The sequence below is a fragment of the Scyliorhinus canicula genome, chromosome 19 (assembly GCF_902713615.1).
Source record: "Scyliorhinus canicula chromosome 19, sScyCan1.1, whole genome shotgun sequence".
Classification (NCBI taxonomy): domain Eukaryota; kingdom Metazoa; phylum Chordata; class Chondrichthyes; order Carcharhiniformes; family Scyliorhinidae; genus Scyliorhinus; species Scyliorhinus canicula.
Window position 1 is genome coordinate 16,654,646 of NC_052164.1, and position 23,397 is coordinate 16,678,042.

The 23,397-nt window shown below is 48.5% G+C and overlaps 4 protein-coding genes across 5 annotated transcripts; 2 read left to right on the plus strand and 2 right to left on the minus strand.

Annotated features, from left to right (window-relative positions):
• Positions 1-2,488: 2,488 nt before the first annotated feature.
• On the plus strand, positions 2,489-3,500 carry LOC119954568 (heat shock protein 30C-like). The gene has a single exon (XM_038779910.1). It carries the CDS (start codon positions 2,715-2,717, stop codon positions 3,306-3,308), a length of 594 nt encoding a protein of 197 aa, XP_038635838.1. The 5' UTR covers positions 2,489-2,714; the 3' UTR covers positions 3,309-3,500.
• A 2,442-nt stretch (positions 3,501-5,942) lies between these two features.
• Positions 5,943-7,119, minus strand: LOC119954230 (heat shock protein beta-11-like). The gene has a single exon (XM_038779293.1). It carries the CDS (start codon positions 6,789-6,791, stop codon positions 6,132-6,134), a length of 660 nt encoding a protein of 219 aa, XP_038635221.1. The 5' UTR covers positions 6,792-7,119; the 3' UTR covers positions 5,943-6,131.
• A 272-nt stretch (positions 7,120-7,391) lies between these two features.
• Positions 7,392-8,717, plus strand: LOC119954229 (heat shock protein 30C-like). Its single transcript, XM_038779291.1, has one exon. The coding sequence runs from the start codon at positions 7,864-7,866 to the stop codon at positions 8,521-8,523; it is 660 nt and encodes a 219-aa protein (XP_038635219.1). The 5' UTR covers positions 7,392-7,863; the 3' UTR covers positions 8,524-8,717.
• A 3,962-nt stretch (positions 8,718-12,679) lies between these two features.
• LOC119954228 (heat shock protein beta-11-like) lies at positions 12,680-18,951 on the minus strand. 2 transcript variants are annotated; one of them, XM_038779290.1, is made up of 2 exons: positions 18,141-18,951; positions 12,680-12,993 (listed from the first exon to the last, which is right to left on the minus strand). In XM_038779290.1, the coding sequence occupies exons 1-2, from the start codon at positions 18,684-18,686 to the stop codon at positions 12,880-12,882; spliced, it is 660 nt and encodes a 219-aa protein (XP_038635218.1). In that variant the 5' UTR covers positions 18,687-18,951; the 3' UTR covers positions 12,680-12,879. The 2 variants fall into 2 exon arrangements, with proteins under 2 accessions (XP_038635218.1, XP_038635217.1); XM_038779289.1 differs by lacking the exon at positions 18,141-18,951 and having other exon boundaries at positions 12,680-13,894.
• Positions 18,952-23,397: the final 4,446 nt, after the last annotated feature.

Here is a 23,397-nt window from a genome sequence, read left to right on the forward strand (position 1 = left end):
TCCTGGTAGATATCCAACACCCTCCCCTCCCCCACCCAGGTGCCAGAGACCACCCTGTCCTGTATCTTCAGTGGCGGCAGCGTCAGAAAGGCCACAACCTTTTTTCAGGAAGGTTTGTACTTGCAGATATTTAAAGGCATTTCCTGGCGGCAGATTACATTTGCCCTCTAGCGCCTTCAAACTGGGAAAGCTTCCATCTATGAACAGATCTCCCATCCTTCTGATGCCTTCGCTCTGCCAGCTCTGGAACCCACCATCCATCCAACCCGGGACAAACCTGTGATTGTTGCATATCTGGGTCCAGACCGACGCTCCCTCCACCCTCTTGTACCTCCTCCACGGTCCCCAGATCCGCAGTGTCGCCACCACCGCCGGACTTGTGGAGAAACAGGTCAGCAATAACGGCAAAGGAATCATTATCAAAGCTCCCAGACTAGTACCTTTACATGACGTCACCTCCAGCCTCCCCCCCCCCCCCCCCCCCCCCCCCATTGCCCACTTCCTAATCATAGCTATATTGGCCGCCCAGTAGTAGTTGCGAAAGTTCGGCAGCGCCAACCCCCCCCCCCCCCCCCCCCCCCCCCGGACTGCGCTCCTCCAGCGATCTCCTGACTCACGGGGTCTTATTCGCCCACACAAAGCTCGTAATGATCCAACTCACCCGCTTAAAAAAGGCCTTAGGGATGATGATGGGGAGGCACTGAAAGACAAACAAAAATCTGGGGAGGACAGTAATTTTCACGGTCTGCACCCTCCCTGCCAGTGACAGCGGGAGAATGTCCCACCTTTTAAAGTCCCCTTCCATTTGCTCCACCAACCGGGTCAGGTTGAGCCTGTGCAGGGCATTGGGCATCCCATTTCCTGGCCACCTGTATACCCAGGTAACGAAAACTTTTCTCTACCATCCTGAGCGGCAGCTCTTTCAGTCTCTCCTGCTGCCCCTTGGCCTGGATCGCAAACAACTCGCTCTTTCCCATGTTCAGTTTGTACCCTGAAAAACTACCAAAATCCTTCAGGATCCGCAGAACCTCCCCCATCCCGTCCACAGGATCCAAAATGTACAGGAGCAAATCATCCGCGTACAGCGAGACCCGATGCTCCACCCCCCGCACCCCCCGAACCACTCCCCGCCAGTTCCGAGAGGCTCTCAGCGCCATAGCTAGTGGTTCTATAGCTAGGGCAAATAGTAACGGGGAGAGGGGACACCCCTGCCTCGTTCCCCGGTGAAGCTCGAATTACCCCGACCTCAGCCGGTTTGTACATACACTTGCTACAGGCGCCTGGTACAGCAATTTCACCCAGCCGATAAAGCCCTCACCAAACCCGAACCTCCCCAGCGTTTCCCAGAGGTACTCCCACTCCACCCGATCAAAGGCTTTCTCTGCGTCCATCGCTGTTACCACCTCCACCTCCCCTCCCTCTGAGGGCATCATAATAATATTTAAAAGTCTCCGGACATTGGTATTGAGTTGTCTGCCTTTAACAAACCCAGTCTGGTCTTCCTCTATCACCCCTGGGACGCAATCCTCAATTCTTGTGGCCAGAATCTTAGCTAGCAATTTGTCATCCACGTTTAAAAGCGAAATCGGCCTGTATGACCCGCAATGTTCCGGGTCCTTCCCCCGTTTAAGAATGAATGAGATTAAAGCCTGTGACATTGTTGGGGAGAGGGTCCCTTTCTCTCTAGCCTCATTGAAGGTCCTCATCAGGAGTGGGCTCGATAGTTCTGAAAATTTCTCATAGAATTCTACCTGATAACCGTCCGGCCCCAGGGCTTTACCCGATTGCATGCCCTCTATACCCTTGACAATCTCCTCCAATTCAATTGTGGCCCCCAGCCCCTCCACCAGCTCCTCTTCCACCTTTGGAAACTTCAACTGGTCCAAAAATTGCCTCATCCCTTCTACTCCCGTCGGGGGCTCCGACTCGTATAGTTTACCATAGAACTACTTAAAGACTCTGTTCACTCACCCTGGATCCAAGACCGTGTTACCCTCCTTATTCTTTACTCCCCGATATCTCTGGCCACCTCCCTCTTTCGCAGTTGGTGTGCCAGCATTCTACTCGCTTTCTCCCCATACTCATAGACTGGCTCCTTTGCCTTCCTCAGCTGTGCAACCGCTTTCCCTGTGGTCAGCAGTTCAAACTCCGCCTGCAGACTCCACCGATCCATCAGTAGCCCCACCTCGGGGGCCTCCGCGTATCTCCTGTCCACTCGGAGTATCTCCTCCCACTCTGCTCAATATCACGTCAACATGTTAAAAATAAATGACAAGAGCAAAACTAGAAAGACAAAGACTGAACCCTCATTCACTCACAATATCAGTTTATATTCCATTCTGTTAAACACACCTGGTTGATAAAGAATCTGACATTGCTGCACACACTGCCTGCTGCTATGCTGTCACTCATTAACATTGCTCCTCCCATCTATGATGTCCCTGGCTGAGAACATTCCGAAAATCTCTGGAAAGGCTCCAGTGGGTGTCACTGAGTCGAGTCATTCTCCTTTAAATAAATGATGAGATGAGACGTTATTTATTGTCAACTCACGGGTCATGAACCCAGCAAAGTTGAGTTCATTCTGGAAGAGTCTGCATTTCTGGCAGTAGAATATATAAGGCGTGTGTTCTGAGTGCTGCAGCAGATCAGAGACTGAAGACTGACAGTTCACATCAGTGGCTTTGAGAGAAGTGAGAGAAGAGGCAGAGACAATGCTGAGCTGTCGGGCTTTCCCCCCTTCACGTCTGTGCCAGCAGCCTGTGTACACATTGTGGCCTGTTCCACACAGGGTCTGTCAGCCACTGGAATGCAAAATGTGGAATCAGGTGGAAGAAGCAAGAAAGAGCATGAACTTCACGGATAGAGTTCTTGGGGAGCTGGCAAAAGAATTTTGGGAGGATAAGCCAAACAATCAGGACAGCCGACCTGATGATAATGAAGAAGGTAAAAGACAATCAGGGGACAAGGATGGAGATGGATTTTCTCTGTCCCTGGATGTGCAGCGATTCTCCCCAGAAGAACTGAAGGTGAAAGTACTTGGAAGAAAAGTGCTGGTGACAGGAAAACACGAGAAGAAAAGGGATGATGGCAGCGGCTCTTACAGCTACAAATATGAAGAGTTCAGGAGAGAATTTCAGCTGCCAGACGATGCCGATGCTGAAGCTCTGAACTGCTGTTTGTCACAGGACGGTCGGTTAAAGGTTCAATCCCCACGCCTGGCACTGCCAGCCGGGCATGAACGAACTGTGCCCGTCAGCATCACCTCTGACATAACAACCACACCCCCCACCCCGGCTAAATCCTGACCAAGAGGCACAGAGACAGGAGAGTGGGAAGGATGAGAAGAGAAATTAGGTGGATGGGAAAATGGACAATTAAAACTCATTTCCAGTGAAATTTTGTAAGAAGTAGGAATTGTTTATAGACAGACATGAGTTTCTGTGACCCTGACATGAGGGGACAATGCTGAAAGTTAATTATTTCCACTTGTATTCCACTTGTCAGCGTTAATGTGGAGTATTTCTATGTGTATGTATATTGGAATAATAAAAACTTTCGAATGAAATGATGATGATTTGGCTTTTTTACTTCATAGAAAGAAATTGATATTAAACAACTGGAATCTAAATAATGACGTCCTTTCCACTCAGTAAAAAAAAACTTATTTAAAATTGGATTAATTTAAAACCCAGACAAATAATTCAATCATCAGCCAAGATCTGCCTCAAAGAGAATTTAGCTCATTAAAAGATATATCAAACTATTGTACAGAGCCAGTGCCCCAACACCTCTGTATTACTCTCCAGCCTCACAATGAGCAGCAGCAACAGCTTTTCATCCAACACAGACAAAAGACAGGACACCACTCAATTACTGAATGGTAGTAACATCTTTCATTGGGGTTATCTGTTCGATATAAATTTCTGGGAATAAACCACGCCAACAGCTTTGCAAACAACTTTTATTTTGCATTATTTATTTGTATAATATTTTTTTTTAAATTTAGTGTGCCCAATATTTTTTATTCCCAATTAAGGAGCAATTTAATGTGGCTAATCCACCTAACCCACATCTTTGGATTGTAGGGCTGCGACCCACATAGACATGGGGAGAATGTGCATACCCCACATGGATTGTGACCTAGAGCCGGGATAGAACGCGGGTCCTTAGCGTCGTGAGGCAGCAGCAAACAACTTTTATAATATTTCAGTTCAATAATATTATTGATCCTGTACCCTTGATCATCAGAACATAAAAACAGGAGCAGGTGTAGGTCATTCAGCTGCTTCAGTTTCCTTCATCTTTCAATAGGATCATTGATGGTCATCTTCCAAGATTATATCGACTCTGGAGCAGTTCCTATTGGTTAGAGGGTAGCTAATGTAACCCCACTATTTAAAAGGGGAGGCAAAGATAAAACACAGAATTATAGACCAGTCAGCCTGACATCGCTCGGGACAAAAGTTTTAGAGTCCATTATCAAAATTTTATTAGCAGAGCACTTGGAAAACAGTGGCAGAATCAGACAGAGAACATGGATTTACCAAAGGGAAATCATGTTTGTCAAATCTATTGGAATTCTTTGGAGATGTAGCTTATACAGTTGAGGGTGAGCCAGTGGATGTGGTTGATTTGATAGAAACCACACAGTGCAGCAGGCCATTGGCTCATCGAGTCTGCACCGACCCACAAAATGCGGCCCTTCCAGGTCCACACCTCCAGCCTAGCCATGTAAACAGGTAACTCCAACTAATATTTGGACTCTAAGGGGCAATTAAGCACAGCAGTCACTTCACCCGTCCATTTTTGGATTTACAGAAGGCTTTCGACAAAGTCCCACATAAGAGATTAGACTGGAAAGTAAAAACGCATGGGATTGGGCTAGTCTATTGAGGTGGAGAGAAAACTCATCGAAGACAGGAAACAAAGAGTAGGAATAGAGATATATTTTTCTAAATGGCAGCCAGAGACTAGTGGGTTACAATAGGGATTGGTGCTGGCTCATCAGCTATCCACAATTTATATTCATGATTTAGGTGAGGGAAATAAATGTAATAGGCACGATTCAACTAAAAGGGAACAAAGTCCCACAGCGAGCGCGTTTAGCCTCATGCTTCCCTGTGATTGCAGCGCTGAGAAACACATGGCTATAAAATGCTTCTCACGTTAAATAGTGGGCATAATTGGGGAAGGCCAAGGCCGCGCATAGCCCCATTTTGTGAATTGAGGAGCTCCGCTCACCAGATCCCCTCAGCGCAGCAAGAGATCGGGATGTATTTTTAAATGGCATCTTGATCTCCAAGGCCCAAGGTGCAACCCCCCATTCCCATCCCCCCCAAGGCCCAACGCACAATAAGAGGGTTCCAGCCCCCCACCCACCCACCCAAAACCCACCCCAGCACCTTCGGCCCGATCACCAGCACACAAAAAGATGTTGTTGTGCCAGTGGGACTCGGAGCTACTGAAGGTGGGGGTGTGGGTGAGTGACCTGGCAGAATTCCAGCATTTGGAGAACAGGAAGATCTCATTACGGGGGATTTGGGGGGGGGGAAGGAGCTGTTCAGCCGGAGGTGGAAGCCGTTCATCGATTACATCAAGGTGGATTAAGGTGTCAGCCGGGGTACGGGGAGGGGGGTTGGTTTTGGGGGGAAAATAAGAGGGGGAAAAGCCAAGGGGGCAGGAAGAGTTGTGGGCTTGATATCGGTGGTTGTTGTGGGCCTGTGTCCTTTGTTTCTGTGGTTTTCTGGTATATCTATGTACATATGCAAAATGCCTTCCCGGAATATTTTTTCAAAAAGGGAATTCATTCCCTGGGTTTCAAAATAATCCAATTGACAATGATTTTTTGTTTTACTGAGTGTTAAATAAGTAAGTACCTAGTTTTCAGTTGTTTAATATCAATTCATTTTTATGAAGTAATACAGCTGAATCATCATCAATACATTCAAAAGTATTTATTATTCCAATATACGCATACTTAGAAATAATCCGCAACAATGCTGGTAACAGCACAGTACCAAAATAAAATAATTAACTTTCAGCATTATGCCCTCAGGTCAGGATCACAGAAACCCATTTCTGTCTTTAAACAATTCTTACTTCTCACAAAGGTTCACTGTAAATAAGTTTTAATTGTCCACTTTCCCATCCACCTCATTTCTCTTCTCATCTTTCCCACTCTCCCGTCTCTGTGCCTCTTGGTCAGGATTTAGCCGGGGAGTGGTTTTTGCGTCAGAGGTGATGTTGACGGGCACAGTTCGTTCATTCCCGGCTGGCAGTGCCAGGCGTGGGGCTTGAACCTTTAGCCGACCGTCCTGTGACAAACAGCAGTTCAGAGCTTCAGCATCGACATCGTCTGGCAGCTGAAATTCTCTCCTGAACTCTTCATATTTGTAGCTGTAAGAGCCGCTGCCATCATCCCTTTTCTTCTCGTGTTTTCCTGTCACCAGCACTTTTCTTCCAAGTACTTTCACCTTCAGTTCTTCTGGGGAGAATCGCTGCACATCCAGGGACAGAGAAAATCCATCACCATCCTTGTCCCCTGATTGTCTTTTACCTTCTTCATTATCATCAGGTCTGTGGTCCTGATTGTTCGATTTTTCCACCAGAAATTCTTTTGCCAGCTCCCCAAGAACTCTATCCATGAAGTTCATGCTCTTTCTTGCTTCTTCCACCTGATTCCACATGTTGCATTCCAGCGACTGACAGACTCTGTGTGGAACAGGCCACAATGTGTACACAGGCTGCTGGCACAGACGTGAAGGGGGGAAAGCCCGACAGCTCAGCATTGTCTCTGCCTCTTCTCTCACTTCTCTCAAAGCCACTGATGTGAACTGAAAGTCTTCAGTCTCTGATCTGCTGCAGCACTCAGAACACACGCCTTATATATTCTACTGTCAGAAATCCAGACCCTTCCAGAATGGACTCAACTTTGCTGGGTTCATGACATGTGAGTGGACAATAAATGACGTCTCATCTCATCCTCGATTTAAAGGAGAATGACTCGACTCAGTGACACCCACTGGAGCCATTCCAGAGATTTCCGGAATGTTCTCAGCCAGGGACATCATAGATGGGAGGAGCAATGTTAATGAGTGACAGCCTAGCAACAGGCAGTGTGTGCAGCAATGTCAGATTCTTTATCAACCGGGAGCTGAGAGATTCTGGATATATCAGTAATTCACTATTCATTTTCAATATTTGCAAACCTGACAACAAGTTACCTAACGGACAACAGGTAAATTATAAACTTTATTTGTACCTATTTGATTTTTAAATATATATTAACATTCATACAAGGGAACAAATGCCTCTCTGTGGGATAGAATCAGAACCTCACTGAAGCTAAACCAAACTGGTTTGAATTTCCCTCCTTCCCACTCTGCTCAATATCACGTCAACATGTTAAAAATCAATGACAAGAGCAAAACTAGAAAGACAAAGACTGAACCCTCATTCACTCACAATTTCAGTTTATATTCCATTCGGTTAAACACACCCGGTTGATAAAGAATCTGACATTGCTGCACACAATGCCTGCTGCTAGGCTGTCACTCATTAACATTGCTCCTCCCATCTGTGCTGTCCCTGGCTGAGAACATTCCGGAAATATCTGGAAAGGCTCCAGTGGGTGTCACTGAGTCGAGTCATTCTCCTTTAAATCAAGGATAAGACGAGACGTCATTTATTGTCAACTCACGGGTCATGAACCCAGCAAAGTTGAGTTCATTCTGGAAAGGTCTGGGTTTCTGGCAGTAGAATATATGAGGCGTGTGTTCTGAGTGCTGCAGCAGATCAGAGACTGAAGACTGGCAGTTCACATCAGTGGCTTTGAGAGAAGTGAGAGAAGAGGCAGAGACAATGCTGAGCTGTCGGGCTTTCCCCCCTTCACGTCTGTGCCAGCAGCCTGTGTACACATTGTGGCCTGTTCCACACAGGGTCTGTCAGTCGCTGGAATGCAACATGTGGAATCAGGTGGAAGAAGCAAGAAAGAGCATGAACTTCATGGATAGAGTTCTTGGGGAGCTGGCAAAAGAATTTCTGGTGGAAAAACCAAACAATCAGGACAACAGACCTGATGATAATGAAGAAGGTAAAAGACAATCAGGGGACAAGGATGGAGATGGATTTTCTCTGTCCCTGGATGTGCAGCGATTCTCCCCAGAAGAACTGAAGGTGAAAGTACTTGGAAGAAAAGTACTGGTGACAGGAAAACACGAGAAGAAAAGGGATGATGGCAGCGGCTCTTACAGCTACAAATATGAAGAGTTCAGGAGAGAATTTCAGTTGCCAGACGATGTTGATGCTGAAGCTCTGAACTGCTGTCTGTCACAGGACGGTCGGTTAAAGGTTCAAGCCCCACGCCTGGCACTGCCAACCGGGAATGAACGAACTGTGCCCTTCAACATCACCTCTTACATAACAACCACCCCCCGGCTAAATCCTGACCAAGAGGCACAGAGACAGGAGAGTGGGAAAGATGAGAAGATAAATGAGGCGGATGGAAAAATGGAAAATTAAAACTCATTTACAGTGAACTTTTTAAAGAAGTAAGAGTTGTTTATCGACAGAACTGAGCTTCTGTGACCCTGACAGGGGACAATGCTGAAAGTTAATTATTTCCACTTGTATTTTGGTACAGTGCTGTTGTCAGCGTTAATGTGGAGTATTTCTATGTGTATGTATATTGGAATAATAAATACTTTTGAATGAAATGATGATGATTTGGCTTTTTTACTTCATAGAAAGAAATTGATATTAAACAACTGGAACTAAATAATGACTTATTTTCCACTCAGTAAAAAAAAACTTTTAAATTGGATTAACTGAAAACCCAGACAAATAATTCAATCAGCCAAGATCTGCCTCAAAGAGAATTTAGCTCATTAAAAGATATATCAAACTATTGTACAGAGCCAGTGCCCCAACACCTCTGTATTACTCTCCAGCCTCACAATGAGCAGCAGCAACAGCTTGTCATCCAACACAGACACAAGACAGGACACCACTCAATTACTGAGTGGTGGAAACATCTTTCATTGGGGTTACCTGTTTGACATAAATACCTGGGAAGTAAACCATCCTAACAGCTTTGCAATCTTCTATTTCACTTTATTTATTTATTTAATTAAAAAATAAATTTAGAGTACCCAATAATTTGTTTTCCAATCAAGGGGTAATTTAACGTGGCCAATCCACCTGACCTGCACATCTTTGGGCTGTGGGGGTGTGACCCTCATCAACATAGGGAGAATGCGCAAACTCCACATGGACTGTGACCCAGAGCCGGGATCGAACGCGGGAGGCAGCAGCAAACAACTTTTATAATGTTTCAGTTCAATAACATTATTGATCCAGGACCCTTGATCATCAGAACTTTAATAAGGAGCAGTTGTAGGCCATTCATCTGCTTCAGTCTCCTTCACCTTTCAATAGGATCATTGGTTGCCATCTTCCAAGATTATATAGATTCTGGAGCAGTTCCTATTGGTTAGAGGGTAGCTCATGTAACCCCACTATTTAAAAGGGGAGGCAGAGGTAAACACAGAATTATAGACCAGTCAGCCTGACATTGGTAGTGGGGACAAATTTAAAGTCCATTATCAAAGAATTATTAGCAGACCACTGAGAAAACAGTCAGAATCAGACAGAGAACATGGATTTACCAAAGGGAATTCATGTTTGACAAATCTATGGGAATTCTTTGAGGATGGGGCATTTGGGGCAGCATGTTAGCATGGTGGTTAGCATAAATGCTTCACAGCTTCAGGGTCCCAGGTTCGATTCCCGGCTGGGTCACTGTCTGTGCGGAGTCTGCACGTCCTCCCCGTGTGTGCGTGGGTTTCCTCCGGGTGCTCCGGTTTCCTCCCACAGTCCAAAGATGTGCGGGTTAGGTGGATTGGCCATGCTAAATTGCCCGTAGTGTCCTAAAAAGTAAGGTTAAGAGGGGGGTTGTTGGGTTACGGGTATAGTGTGGATACGTGGGTTTGAGTAGGGTGATCATGGCTCGGCACAACATCGAGGGCCGAAGGGCCTGTTCTGTGCTGTACTGTTCTATGTTCTATGTAGCTTGTAGAGTTGATGAGGGTGAGCCAGTGGATGTGGTTTATTTCATAGAATTCCAACAATGCAGAAGGCGGTCATTTGGCACATTGAGTCTGAACCGACCCTCCAAAAGTGCTGCCATCCCAGGTCCCCCCCCCCCACCCTAGCCATGTAACCGCGCAACTCCACCTAACCTTTAGACTCTAAGGGGCAATTAAGCATTGCCAATCACCTATCCTGTCCATTTTTGGAATTAGTGAAGGCTTTCAAAAGTGCCATGTAAGAGATTAGAGTGTAAAGTTAAAGCGCATGGGATTGGAACAGTCTATTGATATGGAGAAAAAACTGGTCGAAGACAGGAAACAAAGAGTAGGACTGGAGAGATATTTTTCCAAATGGCAGCCAGAGTCTAGTGGGTTACCTCAGGGATTGGGGCTGGCACCCGAGCGATCCACAATTTATATCAATGATTTAGATGTGGGAAGTAAATGTAATGGGCGCGAGCCAACTAAAAGGGAACAAAGTCCCAATGCGAGTGCGTTTAGCCACATGTTTCCCGGTGCTTGCAGTGCGGAGAAACATATGGCTATAAAATGCCTCTCACGGGGCCTAAGTGGGGAACGCATGCCCGAGGCTGCACTTAGACCCGATATGTGCACTGAGGGTTTCCACGTGCCGATTTCCTAAGTGTAGCGAGAGATCGGGACACATTTTTGAATGGCATTCTGATCTTCAATGCCCACGGTTCAACTCCCCACTTCCCCCAAGGCCCAACGCACTATAGGAGGGTACTATCTGCCCCCACCCCATCCCCAACACCTGCGCAGGGCACCTTTGGCCCGATCACAGCACACAAAAAGCCAGCTTGGCACAATGGCAGTGCCACCTGGCCACCTTGGCACTGCATGGTTGTCAATTGAGAGACGGGAATATGCAACAAGATCTTGGTGTCCTCATACAGCAGTTGCTGGAGGTAAGTATACAGGTTGATAGGTTATTGATTTATTGGTTCATTGATTTATTGGTGTTTTTAGGTACTGGTTGACTGCATAGCTAGAGAATGGAATTATTCAAAAGGCTATGACTGTGAAGAGATAGTCATTGTTTCAGACAATGAATAAGCTTTTGATCTTGGAGTCAAGTCTGCAGAAATTCAGACATTTGTTTCAACAAATGTTTCATACAATGAATAGACCATTGTATTCCGTGCATGTAGCAATAAGAATGTATCTATTAAGCAGTTACAGCAAGGTTGATGGATAACAGTGTCTTGAGAATCCCCTTCTCATAAGGCAGCGCACGTAGACCCTAAATTATTCCTTACAGATACCAATCTTATGTAATGGCCAATGTTTAATTAATAAATTGCCCTTTAAGTATCAGGAATCTATTTGAACCAACCAGGAGATCTCAGCTGAGAATTAGTAACCAACGAGAGTAAATGAGAGACTAGCCCGTAGATAAGGATTACCTTAAGAGTGACACCTTGTGGTCCAGGTTCGTTCCGAAGTTCCTACCTTCCTGAGTTCTTGAATCATTCCATTCATTTATTTTAAAGTGATTTATTTATGTTTTATGATGAATGAACTATGTGCCATGTTTTTGAACATTTCCTTTTAAGTTTTCATTGAGTTCTTATGTGTATTGAAGTGAATCATTTGCAATAAAGTTGTAATTTGGACACCTCCAATCAAGCGAACAATCGACTCTTATCAGGAAATAGAATAAGAGATCCTGTACAGGTACAGCAGGCAGTAATGAAGGCAATTGGGATGTTGGACTTCATTGCAAGAGGATTCAGGCAGCTCTTAGCTTATAGAATTCATTCTCTACTCTCGGGGTACGGGTGGCCGTGAGGCGGAGATTTTTGAAGTGTTGGAGGATCCAGGAGTCCAGGTGGGGTGAGAGGCCAATGCATTGGCCTTTGCCTCCCTGATAGCCCGGAGACGGAAGTTGATGTGCCGGTGGGACTCGGAGCCACCGGAGGTGGGGGCGTGGGTGAGTGACCTGGCAGAATTCCGGCATTTGGAGAACTATAAGTTTGCCTTGAGAGGGGGTGGGGTGGGGAAGGAGATGTTCAGCCGGAGGTGAAAGTGTTCATCGATTTCGGCAGGGTGAATTACGGTGTCAGCTGGAGGGGTCGGGGGCGGGGTGGATGGGACTTGTTTTTTCTGTATTGGGGAGGAAATAAGAGGGGAAAAGTCAAAGGGGCAGGAAGAATTGTGGGCTTGGTATCGGGGGTTGTTGTGGGCCTGTGTTCTTTGTTCCTGTGGATTTCTGGTTTTCTAATATATCTATGGACATATGCAAATTGCCTTAATAAAAATATTTTTTAAAAATAGGAGTCATTCTCTGGGTTTAAAGCTAATACAACTTAGAACATAGAACATACAGTGCAGAAGGAGGCCATTTGGCCCATCAAGTCTGCACCGAACCACTTAAGCCCTCACTTCCACACTATCCCCGTAACGCAATAGCCCCTCCTAAACTTATTGGCACTAAGGGCAATTTATCATGGCAAATCCGCACAACTAAAGATTTTTTTTTTTTACGGAGTGTAAAGTAAGTAAATGTCTAGTTTTCAGTTGTTTAATATCAATTCCTTTTTATGAAGAAAACAGCTGAATCGGCATCATTGCAAACAAAAGTATTTATTATTCCAATATAAACATACATATAAATAATTCAGTTGACTGCTGATAACAGCACAGTACTAAAATGCAAGCAGAAATAATTAATTTTCAGGAGAATGTCCTCACGTCAGGATCACTGAAACTAATTTCAGTCTATAACCAACTCTTACATCTTCCTAAAGTTCACTGTAAATGAGTTTTAATTGTCCATTTTTTCATCCGCCTCATTTCTCTTCTCATCTTTCCCACTCTCCTGTCTCTGTGCCTCTTGGTCAGGATTTAGCCGAGGAGTGGTTGTTGTGTCAGAGGTGATGTTGACGGGCACAATTCGTTCATTCCCGGCTGGCAGTGCCAGGCGTGGGGCTTGAACCTTTAACTGACCGTCCTGTGACAAACAGCAGTTCAGAGCTTCAGCATTGACATCGTCTGGCAACTGAAATTCTCTCCTGAACTCTTCGTATTTGTAGCTGTAAGAGCCACTGCCATCATCCCTTTTCTTCTCGTGTTTTCCTGTCACCAGCAATTTGCTTCCAAGTACTTTCACCTTCAGTTCTTCTGGGGAGAATCGCTGCACATCCAGGGACAGAGAAAATCCATCTCCATCCTTGTCCCCTGATTGTCTTTTACCTTCTTCGGTATCATCAGGTCTGTTGTCCTGATTTCCTGGTTTCTCCACCAGATATTCTTTTGCCAGCTCCTCAAGAACTCTATCCATAAAGTTCATGCTCTTTCTTGCTTCTTCCACCTGATTCCACATGTTGCATTCCAGCGACTGACAGACCCTGTGTGGAACAGGCCACAATGTGTACACAGGCTGCTGGCACAGACGTGAAGGGGGGAAAGCCCGACAGCTCAGCATTGTCTCTGCCTCTTCTCTCACTTCTCTCAAAGCCACTGATGTGAACTGAAAGTCTTCAGTCTCTGATCTGCTGCTGCACTCAGAACCCACGCCTTATATATTCTACGGTCAGAAATGCAGACCCTTCCAGAATGAACTCAACTTTGCTGGGTTCATGACCCGTGAGTTGACAATAAATGACGTCTCGTCTCATCCTTGATTTAAAGGAGAATGACTCGACTCAGTGACACCCACTGGAGCCATTCCAGAGATTTCCGGAATGTTCTCAGCCAAGGACAGCAATGATGGGAGGAGCAATGTTAATGAGGGACAGCCTAGCAGCAGGCAGTGTGTGCAGCAATGTCAGATTCCTTTTAAGAAGTAAGAGTTGTTTATCGACAGAAATGAGCTTCTGTGACCCTGACATTAGGGCACAATGCTGAAAGTTAATTATTTCCACTTGTATTTTGGTACTGTGCTGTTGTCAGCGTTAATGTGGAGTATTTCTATGTGTATGTATATTGGAATAATAAATACTTTTGAATGAAATTATGATGATTTGGATTTTTCACTTCATAGAAAGAAATTGATATTAAACAACTGGAACTAAATAATGACTTATTTTCCACTCAGTAAAAAAAAACTTTTCAATTGAATTAACTGAAAACCCAGACAAATAATTCAATCAGCCAAGATCTGCCTCAAAGAGAATTTAGCTCATGTTGCAGGAGACACATCTGAAAGTGTCGGACCAGACCAGGCTAAGGAAGGGCTGGATTAGCCAGATCTTCCACTCGGACTCGAAGTCCAGAGGGGTGGCAATCATGATCAACAAGCGCGTGCAATTTGAGGCAGAGGGCATATCCGCAGACAGGGGGGGCAGATACCTGATGGTACGGGGCAGACTGGAGGGGAGAAGAGTGGTGCTGGTGAATATATATGCCCCGAACTGGGATGACGTGGACTTCATTAAAAGAGTGCTGGGGAAGATCCCGGACCTGGATTCTCGCAGGCTAATAATGGGAGCGGACTTTAACATGGTCCTTGAGCCGACTTTGGATCGGTTGTGTCCCAGAACGGGTAGACTCTCAGGAAGTGCAAGGGAGCTCAAAGGGTTTATGGAGCAAATGGGGGCAGTGGACCCCTGGAGAGATAGACAGCCAACAGGAAGGGGCTACTCGTTTTACTCGCACGTCCATAAAGTATATTCCAGGATAGATTTCTTTGTACTAAGCAGGAACTGTATGGGGGAGGTAAAGAACACGGAATACTCAGCAATTACCATTTCAGACCATGCCCCGCATTGGGTGGACCTGCAGTTCGGGAAGCGAGCTATCAACGCCCGCAATGGAGGCTAGATGTGGGACTGCTGTCGGAGGAGGGGATCTGCGAGAGGCTTCGCAAATGTATAAAAAATTACCTGCAGGTGAATGACACTGGGGAGGTCTCAGCGGCGACCGTGTGGGAGGCGCTAAAGGCAGTAGTGCGGGGGGAGCTGATTTCAATTGGAGCCCATAGAGCCAAGGCAGACCGGGCAGAGATGGATAGATTGGTCAGGGAAATGGGCCGGATAGATGAAGAGCACGCGGAGTCCCCGGGGGAGGTTTTACTCAGGGAAAGGCAGAGGCTACAGGCGGAACTGGGGGCACTATCCACGAGCAGGGCCGTGGAACAGCTTAGGAAGGCGAGGGGAGTGGTGTACGAGTATGGGGAAAAGGCTAGCAGACTGTTAGCGCAGCAACTTAGGAGGAGGGAGGCGGCCAGGGAAATAGGTAGAGTGAGGGACGAGGGGGGGCACAAAGTGGAGGATCCGGCAGAATTGAATAGGGTATTCCGGGACTTCTATCGTAAGCTGTATACTTCGGAGCCGCCAGAAGAACCGGAGGGGATGAAAAGGTTTCTGGATGGGTTAACTTTCCCAACAGTTGGGGGGGGGGGGGGCGAGTGGAAGAGCTGGGGGCCCCGATTAGAGTAGAGGAGGTATTGGGGGGCCTAAAGGCCATGCAGTCGGGGAAGTCCCCGGGACCGGATGGATACCCAGTAGAGTTTTATAGGAAGTTCTCTGAGCTGGTGGGCCCGGTCTTGGCGAGGGTTTTCAATGAGGCAAGGGACAGAGGGACCCTGCCGCCGACGATGTCACAAGCCACCATATCTCTGATATTAAAGCGGGGTAAAGACCCGGAGGTGTGCGGGTCCTACAGGCCAATCTCCCTGATTAATGTAGATGCCAAGCTCCTGGCAAACGTACTGGCGGGTAGAATGGAGGACTGTGTACCGGAGGTGATTGGGGAGGATCAAACGGGGTTCGTGAAAGGTAGGCAGCTGGCGGCCAATCTGAGGAGATTGCTCAATGTGATAATGATGCCCCCGGCGGGTAGAGAGGTGGAGGTAGTGGTGGCTATGGACGCCGAGAAGGCCTTTGACCGGGTGGAGTGGGAATATCTATGGGAGGTGCTCGGACGGTTTGGGTTCGGGGAGGGATTGGTGGATTGGATCAAATTATTATATCAGGCCCCGAGGGCCAGCGTCAGGACCAACAGAGAAGTGTCGGAGTACTTTAGGTTGTACCGAGGGACCAGGCAGGGCTGCCCGCTCTCCCCGCTGCTGTTTGCGCTGGCCATAGAGCCGCTGGCGATTGCGCTGAGAGCCGCAGAGGGTTGGAAGGGGATGGTGAGGGGCGGGGTTGAACATAGGGTTTCTCTTTATGCAGACGACCTGCTCCTGTACGTGTCGGACCCAGTGGCCGGGATGGGAACTATACTGGGAATGCTGAGGGAGTTCGGCCAGTTCTCAGGATACAAATTAAATACGGTCAAGAGTGAAATGTTTGTGGTACAGGCAAGGGGCCAGGAGAACAGATTGAGAGGGCTACCGTTTAGGTTAGTTGAGGAAAATTTCCGGTATTTGGGAATCCAGGTGGCGCGAGACTGGGGCAGGCTGCACAAGTTAAATTTGGCCAGGGTGGTGGAGCAAATGAAGGGAGAGTTTCGGAGATGGGATGCACTCCCGCTGTCGCTGGCAGGGAGTGTGCAGACTGTAAAGATGACAATCCTCCCTCGATTTTTGTTTATTTTTCAGTGCCTCCCGATCTTTATCCCACAGTCCTTCTTCAAAAGAGTTAACGGGCTGATCATGAGCTTTGTCTGGGCGGGAAAGTCTCCGCGGGTGAAGAAGGCGATGTTGGAGAGGAACCGCAGCGAGGGAGGGCTGGCGTTGCCGAGTCTGGTCAATTATTACTGGGCGGCCAACATCGCTATGATAAGGAAGTGGATGGTGGGTACAGGGTCTATTTGGGAGCGAGTGGAGGCGGCTTCGTGCAGGGGCTCCAGTTTGGAAGCCCTGGTCACGGCTCCTCTACCGCTGCCGCCGGCCAAGTACACCACCAGCCCGGTAGTGGTGGCGACCCTGCGGATATGGGGCCAGTGGAGGAGGGATGTGGGGGAGATGGGGGCGTCTGTCTGGGCGCCAATCTGCGACAACCATCGGTTTGCCCCCGGCAGTATGGATGGGGGGTTCCGAGTATGGCGGCGAGCAGGGGCGGGAAGGGTGGGTGATATGTTCCTGGAAGGGAGCTTCGCGAGTTTGAGGAGCTTGGAGGAGAAATTTGGGTTGGTAGGGGGAAATGATTTTAGATACCTACAGCTGCGGGACTTTGTTCGTAGACAGGTCCCATCTTTCCCGCGCCTCCCGCCAATGGGGATCCTAGACAGAATAGGCTCTGGGAGGTACGAAGGGGAGGGTAGAGTCTCAGGTATTTATAAGGTGCTCATGAGGGAGGAAGGGTCCCAGACAGAGGAACTGAAACTTAAATGGGAGGAGGAGCTAGGCGGGGAAATGGAGGATGGGCTGTGGGCAGAGGCCCTGAGTAGGGTAAACTCGACCGCGACATGTGCAAGGCTCGGGCTGATCCAATTTAAGGTCGTTCACCGGGCCCATATGACGGTGGCTCGGATGAGCAAATTTTTTGTGATAGAGGACAAATGCGCTAGGTGCGCGGGAGGACCAGCGAACCATGTGCACATGTTTTGGGCATGCCCTGAGCTGAGGGGGTACTGGGAGGGATTTGCGGGGGTCATGTCCCAGGTGCTAAAAACAAGGGTGGTGATGAGTCCAGGGGTGGCAATTTTTGGGGTTTCGGAAGACCCAGGCGTCCAGGGGGAGAAAGCGGCCGATGTGCTGGCCTTTGCTTCCCTGATAGCCCGGCGACGAATATTATTGGCGTGGAGGGACTCAAAGCCCCCGAAGACTGAGTGGTGGCTTGCGGACATGTCAAGTTTCCTGGGGATGGAAAAAATTAAGTTCGCCTTGAGGGGATCTGTGCAGGGGTTCACCCGGAGGTGGCAACCATTTATTGACTTCTTTGCGGGAGAGTGAGCGTCAGCAGGGGGGTGGGGGGAGGGGGGGGGGGGGGGGTAGAGTAGAGTAGGAGGGAAAATATGGCGGGTAGTACGGGTGGGAGGGGAGCGGGCTTGTGCAATACGGTATGATGGAAGTATTGAAAGTACGTGGATGTTTGCACATTTTTGCCTTTTTTGCTTCCTTTCTGATGATGTCTGTAACTGTTTATAAAGCCAAAAACTACCTCAATAAAATTGTTTATTAAAAAAAAAAAAAGAGGTGATGTTGACGGGCACAGTTCGTTCATTCCCGGCTGGCAGTGCCAGGCGTGGGGCTTGAACCTTTAACTGACCGTCCTGTGACAAACAGCAGTTCAGAGCTTCAGCATTGACATCGTCTGGCAACTGAAATTCTCTCCTGAACTCTTCGTATTTGTAGCTGTAAGAGCCACTGCCATCATCCCTTTTCTTCTCGTGTTTTCCTGTCACCAGCAATTTGCTTCCAAGTACTTTCACCTTCAGTTCTTCTGGGGAGAATCGCTGCACATCCAGGGACAGAGAAAATCCATCTCCATCCTTGTCCCCTGATTGTCTTTTACCTTCTTCGGTATCATCAGGTCTGTTGTCCTGATTTCCTGGTTTCTCCACCAGATATTCTTTTGCCAGCTCCTCAAGAACTCTATCCATAAAGTTCATGCTCTTTCTTGCTTCTTCCACCTGATTCCACATGTTGCATTCCAGCGACTGACAGACCCTGTGTGGAACAGGCCACAATGTGTACACAGGCTGCTGGCACAGACGTGAAGGGGGGAAAGCCCGACAGCTCAGCATTGTCTCTGCCTCTTCTCTCACTTCTCTCAAAGCCACTGATGTGAACTGAAAGTCTTCAGTCTCTGATCTGCTGCTGCACTCAGAACCCACGCCTTATATATTCTACGGTCAGAAATGCAGACCCTTCCAGAATGAACTCAACTTTGCTGGGTTCATGACCCGTGAGTTGACAATAAATGACGTCTCGTCTCATCCTTGATTTAAAGGAGAATGACTCGACTCAGTGACACCCACTGGAGCCATTCCAGAGATTTCCGGAATGTTCTCAGCCAAGGACAGCAATGATGGGAGGAGCGAAGTTAATGAGGGACAGCTAGCAGCAGGCAGTGTGTGCAGCAATGTCAGATTCCTTTTAAGAAGTAAGAGTTGTTTATCGACAGAAATGAGCTTCTGTGACCCTGACATTAGGGCACAATGCTGAAAGTTAATTATTTCCACTTGTATTTTGGTACTGTGCTGTTGTCAGCGTTAATGTGGAGTATTTCTATGTGTATGTATATTGGAATAATAAATACTTTTGAATGAAATTATGATGATTTGGATTTTTTACTTCATAGAAAGAAATTGATATTAAACAACTGGAACTAAATAATGACTTATTTTCCACTCAGTAAAAAAAAACTTTTCAATTGAATTAACTGAAAACCCAGACAAATAATTCAATCAGCCAAGATCTGCCTCAAAGAGAATTTAGCTCATGTTGCAGGAGACACATCTGAAAGTGCCGGACCAGACCAGGCTAAGGAAGGGCTGGATTAGCCAGATCTTCCACTCGGACTTGGACTCGAAGTCCAGAGGGGTGGCAATCATGATCAACAAGCGCGTGCAATTTGAGGCAGAGGGCATATCCGCAGACAGGGGGGGCAGATACCTGATGGTACGGGGAAGACTGGAGGGGAGAAGAGTGGTGCTGGTGAATATATATGCCCCAAACTGGGATGACGTGGACTTCATTAAAAGAGTGCTGGGGAAGATCCCGGACCTGGATTCTCGCAGGCTAATAATGGGAGCGGGTTTTAACATGGTCCTTGAGCCGACTTTGGATCGGTTGTGTCCCAGAACGGGTAGACTCTCAGCAATGGCAAGGGAGCTCAAAGGGTTTATGGAGCAAATGGGGGCAGTGGACCCCTGGAGAGATAGACAGCCAACAGGAAGGGGCTACTCGTTTTACTCGCACGTCCATAAAGTATATTCCAGGATAGATTTCTTTGTACTAAGCAGGGACTGTATGGGGGAGGTAAAGAACACGGAATACTCAGCAATTACCATTTCAGACCATGCCCCGCATTGGGTGGACCTGCAGTTCGGGGAAGCGAGCTATCAACGCCCGCAATGGAGGCTAGATGTGGGACTGCTGTCGGAGGAGGGGGTCTGCGAGAGGCTGCGGAAATGCATAAAAAATTACCTGCAGGTGAATGACACGGGGAAGGTCTCAGCGGCGACCTTGTGGGAGGCGCTAAAGGCAGTAGTGCGGGGGAGCTGATTTCAATTGGGGCCCACAGAGCCAAGGCAGACCGGGCAGAGATGGATAGATTGGTCAGGGAAATGGGTCAGATAGATGAAGAGCACGCGGAGTCCCCGGGGGAGGTTTTACTCAGGGAGAGGCAGAGACTACAGGCGGAACTGGGGGCACTATCCACGAGCAGGGCCGTGGAACAGCTTAGGAAGGCGAGAGGAGTGGTGTACGAGCATGGGGAAAAGGCTAGCAGACTGTTAGCGCAGTAACTCAGGAGGAGGGAGGCGGCCAGGGAAATAGGTAGAGTGAGGGACGAGGGGGGGCGCAAAGTGGAGGACCCGGCAGAATTGAATAGGGTATTCCGGGACTTCTATCGTAAGCTGTACACTTCGGAGCCGCCGGAAGAACCGTAGGGGATGAAAAGGTTTCTGGACGGGTTAACATTCCCAAAAGTTGGTGGGGGGCGAGTGGAAGAGCTGGGGGCCCCGATTAGAGTAGAGGAGGTATTGGGGGGCCTTAAGGCTATGCAGTCGTGGAAGTCCCCGGGGCCGGATGGATACCCAGTAGAGTTTTATAGGAAGTTCTCTGAGCTGGTGGGCCCAGTCTTGGCGAAGGTTTTCAATGAGGCAAGGGACAGAGGGACCCTGCCGCCGACAATGTCACAAGCCACCATATCTCTGATATTGAAGCGGGGTAAAGACCCGGAGGTGTGCGGGTCCTACAGGCCAATCTCCCTGATTAATGTAGATGCCAAGCTCCTGGCAAAGGTACTGGCGGGTAGAATGGAGGACTGTGTACCGGAGGTGATTGGGGAGGATCAAACGGGGTTCGTGAAAGGTAGGCAGCTGGTGGCCAATCTGAGGAGATTACTCAATGTGATAATGATGCCCCCGGCGGGTAGAGAGGTGGGGGTAGTGGTGGCAATGGACGCCGAGAAGGCCTTTGACCGGGTGGAGTGGGACTATCTATGGGAGGTGCTCGGACGATTTGGGTTCAGGGAGGGATTGGTGGATTGGATCAAATTATTGTATCAGGCCCCGAGGGCCAGCGTCAGGACTAACAGAGAAGTGTCGGAGTATTTTGGTTGTACCGAGGGACCAGACAGGGCTGCCCGCTCTCCCCGCTGCTGTTTGCGCTGGCCATAGAGCCGCTGGCGATTGCGCTGAGAGCCGCAGAGGGTTGGAAGGGGATGGTGAGGGGCGGGGTTGAACACAGGGTTTCTCTTTATGCAGACGACCTGCTCCTGTACGTGTCGGGCCCAGTGGCCGGGATGGGAACTATACTGGGAATGCTGAGGAAGTTCGGCCAGTTCTCAGGATACAAATTAAATACGGTCAAGAGTGAAATGTTTGTGGTCCAGGCAAGGGGCCAGGAGAACAGATTGAGAGGGCTACCGTTTAGGCTGGTTGAGGAAAATTTCCGGTATTTGGGAATCCAGGTGGCACGAGACTGGGGCAGGCTGCATAAGTTAAATTTGGCCAGGATGGTGGAGCAAATGAAGGGAGAGTTTCGGAGATGGGATGCACTCCCGCTGTCGCTGGCAGGGAGGGTGCAGACGGTAAAGATGACAATCCTCCCTCGATTTTTGTTTATTTTTCAGTGCCACCCGATCTTTATCCCACAGTCCTTCTTCAAAAGAGTTAACGGGCTGATCATGAGCTTTGTCTGGGCGGGAAAATCCCCGCGGGTGAAGACGGCGATGTTGGAGAGGAACCGCAGCGAGGGTGGGCTGGCTTTGCCGAGTCTGATCAATTATTACTGGGCGGCCAACATCGCTATGATAAGGAAGTGGATGGTGGGTACGGGGTGTATTTGGGAGCGGGTGGAGGCGGCTTCATGCAGGGGCTCCAGCTTGGAAGCCCTGGTCACGGCTCCTCTACCGCTGCCGCTGGCCAAGTACACCACCAGCCCGGTAGTGGTGGCGACCCTGCGGATATGGGGCCAGTGGAGGAGGCATGTGGGGGAGATGGGGGTGTTTGTCTGGGCGCCAATCTGCGACAACCATCGGTTTGCCCCCGGCAGTATGGATGGGGGGTTCCGAGTATGGCGGCGAGCAGGGGCGGGAAGGGTGGGTGATATGTTCCTGGAAGGGAGCTTCGCGAGTTTGAGGAGCTTGGAGGAGAAATTTGGGTTGGTAAGGGGAAATGATTTTAGATACCTACAGTTGCGGGACTTTGTTCGTAGACAGGCCCCATCTTTCCCACTCCTCCCGCCAATGGGGATCCTCGACAGAATAGTCTCTAGGAGGGAAGAAGGGGAGGGCAGAGTCTCGGGTATATATAAGGTGCTTATGAGGGAGGAAGGGTCCCAAACAGAGGAACTGAAACTTAAATGGGAGGAGGAGCTAGGTGGGGAAATGGAGGATGGGCTGTGGGCAGAGGCCCTGAGTAGGGTAAATTCGACTGCGACATGTGCTAGGCTCGGGCTGATCCAATTTAAGGTCGTTCACCGGGCCCATATGACGGTGGCTCGGATGAGCAAATTTTTCGGGATAGAGGACAAATGCGCTAGGTGCGCGGGAGGACCAGCGAACCATGTTCACAGGTTTTGGGCATGCCCTGAGCTGAGGGGGTACTGGGAGGGATTTGCAGGGGTCATGTCCCAGGTGCTAAAAACAAGGGTGGTGATGAGTCCAGGGGTGGCAATTTTTGGGGTTTCGGAAGACCCGGGCGTCCAGGGGGAGAAAGAGGCCGATGTTTTGGCCTTTGCTTCCCTGATAGCCCGGCGACGAATATTATTGGCGTGGAGGGACTCAAAGCCCCCGAAGACTGAGTGGTGGCTTGCGGACATGTCGAGTTTCCTGGGGATGGAAAAAATTAAGTTCGCCTTGAGGGGATCTGTGCAGGGGTTCACCCGGAGGTGGCAACCATTTATTGACTTCCTTGCGGGAGAGTGAGCATCAGCAGGGGGGTGGGGGGGAGAGGAGGGGGGGGGGGGGGGGGGGGGGGGTAGAGTAGAGTAGGAGGAAAAATATGTCGGGTAGTACCGGTGGGAGGGGAGCGGGCTTGTGCAATATGTTACGATTGAAGTATTGAAAGTACGTGGATGTTTGCGCATTTTTGCCTTTTTTGCTTTTTCTGATGATGTCTGTAACTGTTATGAAGCCGAAAACTACCTCAATAAAATTGTTTACTAAATAAAAAGAGAATTTAGCTCATTAAAAGATATATCAAACTATTGTACAGAGCCAGTGCCCCAACACCTCTGTATTACTCTGCAGCCTCACAATGAGCAGCAGCAACAGCTTGTCATCCA

Bases quoted from the DNA above. Each gene is read 5' to 3' on its own strand.
- LOC119954568 (XM_038779910.1), top strand. From the start codon at position 2,715: ATGCTGAGCTGTCGGGCTTTCCCCCCTTCACGTCTGTGCCAGCAGCCT.
- LOC119954230 (XM_038779293.1), bottom strand. From the start codon at position 6,791: ATGCTGAGCTGTCGGGCTTTCCCCCCTTCACGTCTGTGCCAGCAGCCT.
- LOC119954228 (XM_038779290.1), bottom strand. From the start codon at position 18,686: ATGCTGAGCTGTCGGGCTTTCCCCCCTTCACGTCTGTGCCAGCAGCCT. The intron at 12,994-18,140 runs ATCACCTCTTTT...GTGCCCGTCAAC, and splicing joins AACGAACTGTGCCCGTCAAC to ATCACCTCTGACACAACAAC.
- LOC119954229 (XM_038779291.1), top strand. From the start codon at position 7,864: ATGCTGAGCTGTCGGGCTTTCCCCCCTTCACGTCTGTGCCAGCAGCCT.